General features: G+C 38.7%; 1 protein-coding gene across 1 annotated transcript; it reads right to left on the minus strand.

Annotated features, from left to right (window-relative positions):
• Positions 1-3,251: 3,251 nt before the first annotated feature.
• Positions 3,252-12,668, minus strand: LOC122998287 (chondroitin sulfate N-acetylgalactosaminyltransferase 1-like). The gene is made up of 9 exons (XM_044375092.1): positions 11,005-12,668; positions 10,791-10,891; positions 10,503-10,681; positions 9,004-9,220; positions 8,635-8,736; positions 6,963-7,144; positions 5,196-5,290; positions 5,009-5,090; positions 3,252-4,575 (listed from the first exon to the last, which is right to left on the minus strand). Exons 1-9 carry the CDS (start codon positions 11,365-11,367, stop codon positions 4,298-4,300), a joined length of 1,599 nt encoding a protein of 532 aa, XP_044231027.1. The 5' UTR covers positions 11,368-12,668; the 3' UTR covers positions 3,252-4,297.
• Positions 12,669-15,732: the final 3,064 nt, after the last annotated feature.

Genomic DNA, 15,732 nt, shown 5'->3' on the forward strand with positions numbered 1-15,732 from the left:
CATAATAGCCTCCATTATGTAAGTTGTCCAGACAAAAAGTTTTCTGGACAATTTTCACACCACAACAATGGCAATGCATGCTGAGAAGTATATTCAAATAAGCAAACACTGCTTATAAATAACTTAATTTGAAAAGAGGAGACAACGTGTGTGTGTGTGAGAGAGAGAGACTGAAGCAGTTTTGAATTGTAAATGAAACCTGAGGCCACTGAATGTTTGGACGTACTAACAGTTGAAAGGGAGAGAGAGAATCACAATCGGCTGATTGGCGCCAGCTGTGTCTCCGTGTCTGCATTTCCTTAAAGGGAGCAGTCTCGCCAGGTGTGGGAATCAAACCCACAACCTCGTAATCTCATAGGGAAGCTGACCATATTTACATTTTGAGAGCGAGGATGTTTGTGGAAACATTTTGAGGTATGATATGTGCTTGGAGAGTTAAAACTGGGAGTGAGACGTATTTCGGATTTACATTTTAGGGAAAATGGCTGCTTCAGCCTGTGCCTGATGACACATTGATAAGATCTAAAAACTGCTGTAAAAGTTGTCCTTTTGGACTTAAATTGCTTCAAAAGTACAAAAGGTATCACAACACAGAACAAAACTTTGAATCTTGAAAGTTTGCTGAATGTTTTAAAGTTTAATCCATCCGTCCTGAGATCTATCATTCCTTCCACAGACTGCCATTATAAATTTTACTATTTTTAAAATGTATATAAAGTCACTGGAATACGCTAGAAAATATAAAAGTAATAGCACACATTGTGGAAACATGCTCAACATGTTAGAATTGGAAATACATTTCTAGCTGCAATTGCAGCAATCACATGATAAAAATAGAAATAAGAGACAGTTCAAAATACAAACCCAAGTAATATCAGGAAATTCTTAAGAAGAGACTTAAAGGAAGTCACTGACCCAGCCAGCCTGACTTCCTCGGTAACGTCATTTTTCAGGAGAAAAATCTAATTTATGACATTGTATCATAATTTATAAACTGATCATAGGTTTTCAATGTAAAGTCTTAATCTGTAGAGTAACTAGCATTAACAAGTAGCATTAAAAGGAAATACTCCAGTAAAGAGCAAGAACCTCCAAACTGTACTATGTACAGTATTTGGGTAAATGTACTTAAATCATTTAATTATACATTTAATTAAAAAGTAGTGAAAAATGCCCATCAAAAGTTTGGAAAAACGACAATGACGTCTTCAAATCGTCTTCAAACTGTCCAAAATGCAACTGACTTCTACTACATTAAACACAAATTTTAGGATTATGTACCTTGTAAGTACAATTTCATCTAAGATAATAAATGCCCTAAAACTATATTTTGACACGGGGACCTTCTTCAACACAGGCCCTCAAGATTAGATTAGTTAAATTATCACAAGCCATGTGGCACACAGTAAACAACAGGCCAGTTGGTTGATCCAGCCTTGTCCACAACAATAATATGCACCATTAAAGCACAATATCAGTCGACATGAAAAGGGCCTTAAGGTGCATCTGGCTTCATTATCTGATCTTGAGGCCCTGTCTTGAAGAGGAATCTGTGTCAAAATGCAGTTTTAAGACTTTCTTTGTTTCGGTTTTGTGCTTATTCCTACATGTTTAATCTGATTACCTCACAGTAAATCCGAGGCTCGGCAGGATAATAGCATAAAAAGCTGTACAAATTGCACATATGTTATAGGAGGAGGGGCCTCCTTAACGGTCAATCTGGCCATAAATTAATTGACCAGGTGATTAATTTTCTGTGAGTTGACTAATTAACTCGATTAATTGAATGTTCTCACATAAATTTGAATTCTTTTTCAAAATGCTCAAAACACCTTGATTAATTATCTTGGTTTATATTATCTTGCTTATTTAATAAAAATAAAAAAAAAGGCCTTTTTTCTTGTTGGTGTTGTTGTTTCTATCTTTAATACTTTGTGTAGTAGCTGACGTGACTATCATCAAAACTCTCCTGACTGGAGTAAAGTCCTATTTGTCAAGTAAACAGATCGATGATTGTTTGTGAAATCTCTTCTGCAGTTAGTCAAACTTTTTTTGAAAGTTGAATTTCCGAGGTGCACCTGAAGGCAGCACAAAACAGGGAAGTGGTAGTCGGAGTTTCAGACCTATCGTGTGCCAGTGTTGATGTTACGACAGCCGTCGCCTGATGCTGCCTGAGCTGCTCCTCCCTCCGCTGCGTGAGAGGTAATGAGGTTACATCAGCAACCCTATTAATAGAGAGGAGTTTAGTATCTCCTCATCTATGCACCAGACAGAGTAGATGTGGCTGTGTAGGAATTCCCCTCATGTTTATTTACTAAGTGGAAAAGTTTAAGTGGAAAATTAGTGTGTAAGATTTAGGGTTATCAATTGGCAGAAATATTGGAAGAAATGCAATATAATATTCATAAGTATGTTTTAATTAGTGTATAATTACCTGAAAATAAGAATCATGCTTTCATTACCTTAGAATGAGCCCTTTATATCTACGTAGGGAGCGGGTCCCCTTCCATGGAGCCTATCATGTTGCCATGGTAGCCCAGAACTGACAAACCAAACACTGGCTCTAGAGAGGGCCTTTCTTGTTTTTTGCAAGTTTTGCAGCCACAGTAGGTTCTCCTACACACTTGGGAGGGGAGGGGTATTCAGTTGGTTGCAACCTCACTGCTAGATGCAACTAAAGCTAAAATTATAAAAATTATAACTGAAATTATACCTTCCACAAGTATGCTAGGGTCTGCGTGACATCAATTTCATCACCAGAGGCTGTACGCATAGATTCCGTGCAGACATCTGCGTACCTCCAATTTGTTGTAACCACACAGACTGGTACGCGCAAGTCCACGTGGTCACAACACTGTCTTCCTGTAGACGCCGATCTACTGTGCATGTGCATCCTCTAAACATATTCCAGAGTGTAGTATAAACAGAGCTACTACGCATCTGCAGCTGTTCGTGTACGCGTCTGTTCGGGAGTGTAAATGAGGCTTAAATCTTACACACTGCACCTTTAAAGGTATTTTGAAATGTCATAGGCCTACAGTTTGTGATATACAGGAATATGTAGTGCAACTTTGTGAGTCAAACACAGGGTGATGTGATGAGTTCGCAATTTTCAAGTCTGTCTCAAAACAGTAGTCAAGTGTCCATATGAACATTGAAACAGGTTTTGTTCTCTATAATCGTTCCTCCTGTTCATATTGACCGTTAGAAGATTCCCTCCAAATGTGCTTACAGTCTAAGTGACGGGGGACAAAATCTACAGCCCTTGTTTTGAGCAAAAATGTATTTAAAAGTTTATCTGAAGATATTATGAGGCTCCAGCCGTCTGAGTTGATCAAATAAAGTGCATATCTTTCAATGTTACAGTCTTTTTAGTGCCAAAGTCCCTCTTTTTGTTGCAACCCTTCCATTGCAGCTGAAGAGAGGAAACACAAAGAGGGAATGTTTTACTAAAAAAGACTGTAAAAAGTAAAAAGGGTGTCAATGATCATTTGGGCAACTGATTATTGTTTTGAGACAGATTTGGAAAATTGTGAAACTATCCTTTATCTGCTTCAACAGAACCATCATTAATCTTATTAACTTAAAATGTTACTAATTATCTGTGATTTTCCTGCTGTGACAAGTCAAAATATCTGCTGTGAAAAAGATCTATGACCCTGATTAATTTGAGCGATAAAGAAACAAGACATCTTTGATGACCTCACACTTTTGACAGGGAAGAGAAGAAAAACTTGTGATGCTCGTCAAGCAAACACATCAGTCAAATCTAAACCAGTGTAGCTGTCAGGTTGGCAATTTGAAAAAGTTTCATTTGTATTTTTTAGACTACTGAGAATGTTCTTGTTAATGTTATTTCAATAAAATTCTACCTTTTTGTTTCTAGTTTCCTCAGTAATGTTACCAGCTGATAAATAGGAAATAAATGTTAACCACATGAGAATTTTTTCAGCTTCAGCAGGACATGAAAAAGTTTGGGAATCACTGCCATAAGGAAACCACATTAAAACACAAACTATTAAGCAAACTGATCAAAGTTTTGATTTTGCCTCAATTACTTTTCTACAGACAGAAGAATATACAATAAAGACATATAGATAGTTCTTTTTATTAACAAATAATAAAATCAAACAGTATTTGTTTTGCTTCTGCACAAGTCCCAAGAAAATTTGTCTTTAGTCTCCTGGGCAGATTTACATTAAGGTAAGTAAACATAAATTATCATAAAAACCAGAACATGCATCACAGTGACTAATAACATTATCTCATCAGCATCTCCAACAATTGTTCTCTATGTTCATCCGTTTATCTGCTTCTGGGAGTTCAAATGAGCCTCAATCTCTGGTTTGAAGAACAGCTCCCCCAGCTGGCCGTGCGAGGCTTCGCTCATGGCTTTGGTCTGCATACACATCTTGTACTTGTCTGGAGGAAGCTCATCTGCGCAGCTCTTCTCATGCCACAGGTGGAAAAGGCCACGAGACGGAGAGCGAATCACCATTAGCTTACTGTGAAGGTACTTCCTGTACAGGTGCACGTCCTCCAAGCCCCAACCTTTGATGCTACGGTCAAAACCACCTGCGGGGAAATGTAGATGATTAGACGTGATGCATAACAGTGAGAATCAGGAAAAGGATCATTTTAGTTGGTGTTAAAATCATAAACAGAGGAAGGACAGAAAGCAGCAGGAAGCTCTTAAATGTGTAAGTTAAGAGGAAGAGAAAGAGCTTTGCTTTACAGGGAGGGAAAAGGCCAGAGTAGTTTAAAATATACAGTTATTTTAACTTTTTATGTACATCCACTCCTGCATCATTAGGTTATCACTAAAGAAGTCTTTGAAGTCAAAATGGTGGAATTTTTATACAAAATGTGCAAAATCCTGCAGTTTTATGAATCTATTGTTATGTAGATATATATATTATTAAATGAACTGCTAGCTTATACAGTAGAAAAAAGTAATTTTAAATGTATTATGTCTTTCTGTGTGAAATTAGTGGTGATTTGTCATTACCTATGTTCATGAAGTCAGACCTGTACTGGCATGTCATTCCAAACCCAAAGTCTCTCCAGAAACCTGTTTCCTTCCTGATCACCTGAGACAAAAAGACCGGAGATTAGTTTTACATCCTCTTGACACACTCACCCATTATCTCTAATTTATTCAAGTATTTACTGTTTGTACATGATTTTGTACGTACCAGCTGTTGTTGAACAGAAGGTAGAAGAGTCTGATTGCTGTAGATGATAGATGGGTTGTACTGGCTGAAGAGCACTGGATAGTACACTTTCTTACCTAGAGACAAAAACAGTTTTATTCCACACTATGACAAGTTTACTAATAACACAACCAATAAAAACTTAATAACTGAAGTGATACTCTGTGACATTTGTATATAAATACATGTCTGATTTGCTAAGTGTCTGATTTTAATACAGCAGTGATTCAAGCTGTAGTGACATTTGCCACATTTTTTGTTTTGAACACCTGGAGTCAGGTCGGTTTCTCTCTTCATTACTGGCAGAACCAGCAAACGTTTGATTGGAGTGAAAAGAATAAGAACTTGGTAGTTAGTGTATGCAAAAATGAGCACCAGAAGAAATGAGGACCACCTCATCCAGAGATTCATATTACAGTGTTGAAAGTACTGATTGATTACGAAATGATCTCTGGTAAGAAACACCACAAGGATGAACACTTATCAGGAAAGACAGAGACAAAATAATCTTATAAATTGTTATTTTAAGTATGAGTTTTGTGTACTTCCTCATACTCAGTAGTAAGCCAGTTCCAAAAATTAAAAAGGTACAAGGAGTAAATGAGTATGCCATTGGTTTCATACTAATCCACTGATCTTGAGGTTTTGGTATCGCCACAAAGAAACGCAGCAATGCACAATTAAAAGCAGGCAAGAAGGAGACTGCTAGCAAGTAAGCATTGATGTAAACAATGCAGGTTTCAAAAAATTCTAAAAAAAAAAAAAGGCTTTGCCCCTTTAATTTAAATTTAAATTAATCTTAAAGGCCTTTCATACCCCTGGTATACGCCCACAGGTGTTTTCACTTATGTTGCCTGATTAGACCTGTTCTCAGGACTGTACAGACCAGGATTGATGGACGTTTCACTCAATCTCCTGATAGTTTTTCATGAAAACTGACACCATCATTCCTTTGGTGTGGTCAGACCAGATTTCATCAAGTGAAATTTATGGATTTTGGTTGCCGTTGCCAAAAGCAGACAGGACTAGCATAAACTGTGGGAGCCAGCTGGTTCACTGACAGCAGCATTCAATTTTGTAAAGTAAATTACTGTGAAATTGCCCTCAGTGTATGAATTCTGTTACAAAAATGAATTAGCCTTGTCTTCCACAAACTGTAAATCAAAAAGCTTCTTATCAAACACTTAATTAACCTCTATTATTGTCCTTTCACTCACTGCAGCAAATCAGCATCCCATCCTCTCAGAAATAAACAAGGACATAAACAATCAGTATTTCCTAAATGAGAGGTTAATATTCTCAAACTAGCTGGATGTCAGAGAGCCTCGTAATTTTCAGGACAAACTATAATCAGATTAAACTCTTCTTTTGAAACAAACGAGGCAGGATTAATTCACAACTGCAAGCAAATCTGTCTCATCCTGTTCTTCATTGAAATGAATGGGGAACATAATCCAGCCAGACCAAAGCTTTTATTAGTATGATTACTTCTTGGACTTTTTTGTGACATCACATAACTCTCAGAATATCTCTGCCCAACGTCAACTCCAATGTAGTAATTATACATCTGTCTGGGTGAGCAGGGCCTTTAATCAATTAAATCATCAACTGTTGCTTAAAACCAAAGTTGTTTTATTGTTCTAATAGCAGTTTATAATATGAATCGAGCCTGGATAACATCTCTGGAAGATATGGTGTAAATGTTGTATGAGGATATGTTGAAGAAGCTGAAGCAGTCCCTTGTCTCACCGGGCTCCGCGTTGAGGCGACACGAAGTTAGGAAGTCAGCAGTGAAGTGGATGTCAACATCGCAGAAGAAGAGCAGCACATTCTGGCTCCGCCTCCAGGCCCTGGCGCCTACTTCTAAGCCCCGCCCACGAGAAAACTCCTCATTCAGCTGGATCAAAGTGAAGCTCCTGAACCGAGTCTCCCTGAGGAAAGAAGAAGTCACATCTGGATTAATATCTGTGTGTAGCTGTACAGGTATTTCCTTTTTAAACATTTTTATTTTGAAATATTTAGAGCAAAGAAGCATTCAAAGACAACCAACCTGCAGACATTCAGTCTCATCAGCCTGGTACGCTGTTTAACAATATATTACAGTAATATTAACAGTAATACATAGAAGATCAGCAGTAATTTTCTCCAAAAAGCCTGAAGTAGATTCTGCATTTTATGATCCCAGCCTGTAACTCAACAGGGGTTTGATGCTCTCAGGAGGTCGAGAGGCTTCAGAGGATTTGTTTATTATTAAACTGCAGCCCTAAAACACTGATACTCTCTCATTTACAGTTGTTTTTACAGTCTTATGAGCTACATATCTGCAATGCAGCACAGACATATCTATAATGGTGAATTCCAAAAGAGCTGAGAAGAGGAAACATATTTCATCTTCATCTCACAGCAGTCAGTTATTGACTCTCCTTCTGGACATTGATCCATTCACCAGTCAGTGCCGTTATTATCTGCCAGAGGTCTCGAGTCAGGTCACTCAAGTCTGACTTGAGTGACAAATCTGATAACTTTAGACTTAACAAAGTCAAAAAATACTTTCAACTTAGCACTAATGACTCCTAACTTTAGTCGTTTTGACTTGGAATGACTTGAATTCTGACCACGACCAAAGATTAGATTAGATTATCACATTTGGATAAAAACACTAAAAAGAAAAAATACGAAAAATGGATGTCAACATGAAAAACATTCAGCTCAGAAAAGAGACTGTAATTGTGTTACAGGAAAACCAAGACAAACCTGATCATTTTGATGTTAAATGTTATTAAGTTTATATGAAAATAATCACTACAAAAGTTAAAAACATCCATTATTTCTGTACATTAACTATATTATATACTGTTAGTGTTATATTGCAATGACTTGTTTAGGACTCAACACGCAGTTTGTGACTGGGACTTAACTTAGGAAATGACTCAAGGCTTCATACTGTAGCAAAGACTTGAGACATACTTGAGACTTGCAAAACAAATGACTTTGCCCAACCTCTGAATCTTGCACAGTTTCATCACTACTGATGACCACAAATAATTACTTTCCAAAATGTAGAAGCTGGAAATTAAACCCTCTAATCGCTTGTATCATCCAGACACAAAACCTTGAGTTATTATATCAAAAATAAATACAATAAGAAATAATAAAATACTTTTTTTTGGAGCTTTTACATCCACAGAGGAGAAAATAAACACATAAAATAGGTGTTTAAAATAAGTCTTGGAGCCTATAACTGTGTGTCAGTGCCATCAAAGACTTTCTTTAATGTCTCATCTTTAAAGATGAGACTGAGTTGTCCAGGATCGTAAGAAGATATGTGGCTGAATATTGTTTAATTGTGGGTTTTTGCTTCAGTTCATGTATTTTCTGAATAATTCAACACACCAAGCCAATTAGCTGATGAGTACATTACCTGGTGGTCTGGTCCAGCATAGCTTTCACCTGGTCAATCTGATCACGACCAAAGTAGACCACAGTGAGATGGACCCTGCCGTCCTGCTTGATGCACACTTCTCTGAACCAAAAACACAGAAGGAGGCGGCATTATGCGACTGAGAAAGATATGAGAAATCACTGTTACTCAGTGAAGGACAATAATTTGATCCACATCTGTGAAACTGGCATTTAAAATCTATAAACTAGGCGAGGAGCTAGTCCATTAAGATAAGGATTCACTCAACACTTCCAAATGTGTTACTTAAGTTTGAGATCAATAATGTCACGATGCAGCCACAGTCAGTGTGAGTGGGTGCCTGTGTGTTAATGCACTTCTAAAAGATACCTGAAGTTGCTGATGAATTGCCTGAATGTGTCGGCCCGCTTGGAAAGAGGTACGATGATGTTGATGAGCATGCTGCGTGTGTCAACCCTCTCGCTCTTCACCTTCATCACGGGGCCAAACGGCCTGAAGAGCACCAGCTGCGTGAAGTCCTGAGAGCTGTCGCCTTTAAACATCAGCTCGTAAACAGTTCCTTTGCCCCTGTCTGTACGAGTCAGCCCTGTGACAGAGACAATAAGAGGAAAGAGAAGATTTAATAAATGTTAATGAAGGAGCACCTGTTTGAAGTTTACAGTTGTGTGCTTGGTTTCAGACAGAGGCTTAAGTGTTCCATTTACAGATGTGATGCCATGCTATTATATACACAATCATCACAGTATTTCCCATAGTTTATACACAATGCTAAGAACTCCATCTTGATTTTCTGTCCTAGGTTTGAACTTTGACATTTGCACATTTCATCCTTTTTGCATTGTTGTTCTCTGGTTTCATTATAGTTTCCAATGTGTCCACTAGTTTCTCAGTCTCGTTCCACAACTCAGAATTGCTCCTCAGCTATTCGAATATGTTTGGTGTTGTACTCACTGACAGATGTTTACTGGCTAGGAAAAACAACAGAGCCAAGAAGAGCTTGCATGTTCCTGTGCATAAAAAGAAAAATGGCTGCAAAAAAATATTACATGCTGACAACCGTGGCTGAGGTCAACACAACTAAACATGTTGTTGCAAATCAACTTATGAAAATAAGAACCAGTCATAAAAAACATTAAGCAAACTGCTTTTAGCAACCACTACTGTAGCTTATGTGTCGACTGAAATGACTTCTGCAGGGCAGATATATTACTGCACTCTATACTGATTGGTTAGGATAAAAGAACTAGGACCAGAGATGCACCTATCCAATATATTGAGTATCAACCCAGCGTGATTGATCCACATTCAATACAGTTTCTTCATCAATGTCATCATAAAAATGATATGTTTCTGCTATCAGTTACATTCAATTAGTCAAGACTGGCTGACTCAGTTTTTAGCTATCTTTGGTCTCATGTCATCTTACATAAAAATGATTCCAGTGAGTTCCTCACAGTGAGGAACGCTGATTTTAAGTTTGTATAAAATAATTACCGGTGGCAGATCAGTACTCAGTATCAGCAGATACCTCAAGAAAGAAAAGGTTGGATTGATGTGACTCTATAACTGACAATGACAAGAACAACACCTCCCAAACAGAAAACCACTGGCATGCACACAATGTCAGACTGAATAATGAAGTGAAACAAAGTGAACATTTAGTCTGAGTATCAGGCTCCTATTTCCCTCTCAGACAGTCAAGTCAGGTGAACACTTTAAGCTACCCAAACTACAGTTTTATTGTTAGTTCAGCAAAGAATTGACAGGTCTCCTGAAGGTTTTCTGCTCAGTGTATGCGACTTCAGCCCCCTCCCTGTGTCCCTGACAATAACTAAGCAAGTGAAGAAGATCTCACCCATCTCACTCACCCTCTATGAAATCTGAAGGAGAGTATGTGTGCTTCCGTCTAGTGTTATCTGTGTGTTGCTGAGGTCCATTGAGGACATGCAGAGCTGTTTCCACGGTGCCTATCAGCTCATCCCTGCGGTCCTTCCTCACAGGTCTCTCCTCCGGGTGCCTGGTCAGCCCCGTCTCCAGCTGGTACACTCTGAGCGACATAACAAATCACCCACTCTGTACAAGAAACTCAGCATGACAAAAGTACGCTACACAATACTCCTGCAGGCTCTGCTCTCTGTCCCCACTGACTCACTCACCTCCGCAGGTTGAAAGTGTCAAAAGGTATCACTGCATATTCGCTGGGCAGATTCACACCTGAGTTGACCTCTGCCTGGTTCAGCTGGGAGCGGAAGAACTCCTGGAGGACATGATGTAATATTTACTACACCTATAATGTCACACCTCATTCATCTCACCAGCCTACGTGGAGTCTGCTCTGCCTCCACATCATGCTGCACCCAGTGTTCCTACCTTCAGGTCAGACTGTGTCGGGGCTTTGTGCAGACTGTCCAGACCCAGAGGCAGAATCCCTTTTGTTTTTGCTTTATCCAGCGACTCCTGAAGCTGCTGCGTCCTCTCCTGGAGAGCCTCCTTCAGCTGAGCTATCTGCTTTGTCAGGCTGTTGATGTAATGTCTGTGGGAGTCCTCCCTCTCCTGCAACAAGGCCATGTATCCCTCCTTACTGGTGGCCCCTCCAGACCACAGCGGGGATTGCTGACTGCTGTGGGATGCAGGCTTACAGGCCAGCAGGTAAAACAGAAACAGACAGCAGCAGAGGCCAAGCACAATGAGGCCGACACGGGCCACCAGGGCTAGCAGCCACCGTTTAAACATGGTGGATTGTCTTTTAAACAAGGCTTTTTAAATATTTGAGACTTATTAAAACATGACAAAACTTTTGTCACAAGGAGATGCAACAACAAAAAGATAAGTAACCCATAGTTCCTGCAGCATAGATTAAAAAATATGGCTTTTTAAGAAAACATCCTCGTCTTTTCTCTTGGCGTCCTCATCGGTCACATCCACAGATAGCATCACCACAGGGTGTCCGAACATTCATTTCTCTTGGATAAATGTGTTCGTGTCGCATCGACAGAGTGCTGAAACGCCCTACAATGACAAAATCATTCATTTTAAAGCAGTGGTTCCCATCCCGTTTGGCTTTTGACCCTTCAAAATAAGGCAAAATGACACCTCATTACAGGTTATGAACACAAACGGTGAGCAGATCAGCCAGACAATCTTTCTCAGATTGCTTCTTTTACAGGATTTTTAGAGTCCTGAAGGGGTCAAAAGGGCAAAAATTAGAGAGAAGTCAGAGAAAATTACAGTACTTTTGTGTAAAAGAATTTTTGTAATCATTGGGAGACCTCAGATTTATCTAGGGACCACTTGGGGGTTTCTGACCTCCAGAACAGAAACCCCTGTTTTTAAGGATTAAGTAGTCAAACGTAAAATTATTGGCACTAACAAAAGATCGAATGGGGTTGACTGTGCACCTGCTGTGAACATAACAGCAACAGCAAAGAGTTCAGCGTCAAGTTCCTCTTTTTTAACGTGGCACTTTTTCACATGAAAGTCAAAAGGACTTTACGGAAAGAAAGAATTAGAGCAAAGAGACACAGACATAAATTCACAAAAATCTAACTACATTTAATAAATCAAATTACGGCAGGACAAAGCAAACTCACTGACCTATTCAGTCTGATATACGCCTCAATATTTGTTGGAACAGCTGCCGTTGCTGTTGGACTGCCGCTCTGGTTTAGATTGGCTAGTAGAAAAATGCACAGAAACTAACCTGACCTTACATTCACTCTGAGTGCCACGAAGCTGAAGGTGGGAAGTGGCAGAAAACAAGCATTTCTCTGTGTGTGTGTGTGTACGTGTGTGTACGTGTGTGTGTTGCCATCATCAGTTTATTCACAGCACAGTTGGCTCTTTATTGCTCAGGTAGAGGCTGATCTCATGAAAGAGTTGCTATGTTTCCAGGTCCACCCAAGCTGAGAGTGTGTGTGTGTGTGTGTGTGTGTGAGAGAGAGAGAGAGAGAGAGAGTGTTGGTGATTATAGATGCATGCATGTGTTCATACCATGCAGCCCCCTTTTAGAGCACTCTACCATTAAGATCTGTCATTTTAATAAACATAGCAGCCTGTTTCAGACTCTGCATGGAAGAACTGAATGCTCACATGGCATAAACAGTGTTTAAGCCTAAATGTTATAGTCATGTTTGTAATCTTTCATCTCTTGCGGCTGATTTTTTTTTAAAAAAAGCCTTTCATCTGTTTAAAATGACCGCAAAGCTTTCATCTTGCTGTCACCTCACAGGCAGTGGGGTCATCAGGCTTATGAGCTCTCATGATGAAACTGATTGCAAAAGAAAAAAAACTGAAATCACAAAAACATGAGCGATGCACACAATACACAGTTTACACTTTCTAAAGGTGTAATTACAGGCAGACAGATTGAAAAAGATAAACTTCTACTCACCAGCTGCTGCTCACAGGAACTCGATATCCATCATCCTAAACTGCTCATTTTTCAGTTTGTGACAGTTTTTGTTTTTTTTGCTCAAAAACGGCATCTAACAATGTTTGCAAGGTTTTCCTCCGTCTCTTTAGAAAGCTTGTTTGTTTGCTAGTATTAAAAAAGTGAGAAATTGACAGAAATTATGACACAACTCTCTACCTCGCCAAAATTGAGGGTTGAAATGGCCTTACATGAGTAAACTGAACTACTGAGGTCTCTGAGTACATCCTCTCTCCTCTCAGTCTCCACCTTTTTCCCAGCACCTCCCTCTCCTCTCGTCTCCTCTCTCGTCTCTCTCTTTCCATCTCTCACTTTCTATTAGAGCCAGTGTTAACTCCCATCCCGATGAGATTTCACACCATCTGCCTTCATCCTGAATTCCCTTTCAGGTCCTCCGAGGCTCCGCTTTGCCCTTAAGTCTAATTAGAAGGCAACCGGAGTAAGGAATGCCCTTCAGACTTCGATGCTCTGCCACCTGCAATCTGTTGTGGGGGAAATAGCTAGGTACCAGTCGGATCCCACCAATAGGACGGGGTCTTGCACATTTAATGAGGCCCCGTACAGATGGTCCTTGTTTTCATTTGCTCTGACTCCTGAGCTCTGACTCCTGAAGTTTTTCTCTTCGTTTCTCCTGCTACGCACTTATATAAAACAATTTTTCTTGTAAATGATGTGCTATAAATACATTTAACATAGTATTTAATAATTGTTAACATAATATTCTAAAAGGTGTTTCTGAAATTTGGGTGTAATCATGCAGTGACATTGCCTTAAATTCATGTCAAATGTTTTGTAAAAAGATAAACAGGAAAAAAGTGGAACTTATACTGATATTTTAATAGTATATTATTTGATTCATTCCTGTTTTTGTCCTGCTGTGGAATATCTTTAAATGTCAGTCTGTTGTGTCTCAATCTGAGATGAAGATGCTGCTTCTTTAATTTCATCCCGTCCAGACTACTGTGACTCCCTCTTCACTTGTTTTAGCTTGACATTCTTGGCTTGTTTACACGTAGTGCAGAAAGCTGCTGCTAAGCCTTTAAACCTTGATGTCTAAACATTGTCTTAATCCAATTCCAGACTCTTGTGATCACTTTTAGAGCTCCTCATGGTCAGACACCTGCTGACATTAGAGATCTACTGCAGCTTGACATCACCAGTAGGTCTCTGAAGTCTTCTGATCAGGACTTGTTGGTTGTTCTTCACTTCAGGCTTTAAACTAAAGGACACTGTGCTTGTGAAGTTGTGGTTACAACATTTTGTGGACACATTTAAAAAGCAGCTCAAGGCCCAACTGTTTAAATTTGCTTTAGTTTAGTTCAGTTTTATTTATCACTCTTACATTGTGTCTGTATTTCATGTCTTGTTTTTCACTTTTATTGTGAACATCTGATCTAGTAGGACGTTATATAAATAAACTTCACTTACTTACTTATTTTTTATTCAAGGTGTATCCAGATTCAGCAGTATGTCAGTATCAAGCAAATGATTAATAAAATACACACATTACCAGTGTAAAAAAAAAAAAAAGTCATTAAAGTATCAGTGTGTACAACTTAGTGGCATCTAGCAGAATAGAATATAATATTCATAAGTATGTTTTAATTAGTGTATAATCACCTGAAAATAAGAATCATTGTGTTTTCGTTACTTTAGAGTCCTTTATATCCACATAGGGAGCAGGTCTTCTTCCACAGAGCCCACCATGTTTCTACAGTAGCCCAGAGTGGATAAACCAAACACTGGTTCTTGAGAGAACCTGTTGCATTTTTCACAAGTTTTTTAGCCACTGTAGGTTCTCCTACATGCTTGGGAGGGGAGAGAGCGGGGAGGGGTATTCATTTGGTTGCAATCTGCAAGCTCACCTCTAGATGCCACTAAATCCTACACACTGGTCCTTTAAGTGTACAGGAAAGTAAATTCTATAAAATATAGTATCTTGAACAGTTCACTTAAATCAGATCGTTAACTTAAATATCATCACCATTACTACTGTTAATTTATTTACCTCTTTCCAAACTTTGTGACAGAAAATTTTCTGACCTTTAACGGGCAAACCAATTAACCTTTAGATTCTCTCTTCAAATTATTTATGTATTTATTTGGGGGTTTTTTCTTCTTTTTTGTTAGTATGTGATAAGAGATTGTTTTCAAATGTCACATTTCTTGAGAATAAAGTAGTTCCAATGAAAAATGCTTGCACGTAGAGCTGCAATAGTTAGTCGATGAATCAATTAGTTGATAACCATGAAATTGATTGCTATTTTGATAATAAATTGATCATTTTGTGTATCTTTTTAAGAAGAAAATTTCCAAATTTTCTGATTCCAGCTTCTCAAATGTGAATATTTTCTGGTTTTATGACACTAAACTGAATATCTTTGTCGGTTGGGACAAAACAAGACATTTAAGGAGGTCACATTGGCCTTTGGGAAACAGTGATCGACATTTTTCACCATTTTCACCAAACACCTAATTGATTAATCAATAACGAAAGTAATTGTTAGTTGCAACCCTACTTGCATGGTGGGCTCTGTTTAGTTCACAGTAATGGGAAGGACACGTTGCAGTTAAATTTGTTGATTGTCATTTTTAAATCAGTCTCAAAGATCGATGTGTGAAAACCTTGGTAAATAAACCCCAAACTATCTGCACGGCAAGATACCACT

This window comes from Thunnus albacares, chromosome 2 (genome assembly GCF_914725855.1).
Source record: "Thunnus albacares chromosome 2, fThuAlb1.1, whole genome shotgun sequence".
NCBI classification, from domain to species: domain Eukaryota; kingdom Metazoa; phylum Chordata; class Actinopteri; order Scombriformes; family Scombridae; genus Thunnus; species Thunnus albacares.

What these genes read in the sequence shown, in the direction of transcription:
- LOC122998287 (XM_044375092.1), bottom strand. Translation starts at nt 11,367, where the DNA reads ATGTTTAAACGGTGGCTGCTAGCCCTGGTGGCCCGTGTCGGCCTCATT. An exon ending in CGACACAGTCTGACCTGAAG is followed by an intron (nt 10,892 to 11,004) that starts GTAGGAACACTG and finishes CATGTCCTCCAG; the next exon opens with GAGTTCTTCCGCTCCCAGCT. An exon ending in GACACTTTCAACCTGCGGAG is followed by an intron (nt 10,682 to 10,790) that starts GTGAGTGAGTCA and finishes TATGTCGCTCAG; the next exon opens with AGTGTACCAGCTGGAGACGG.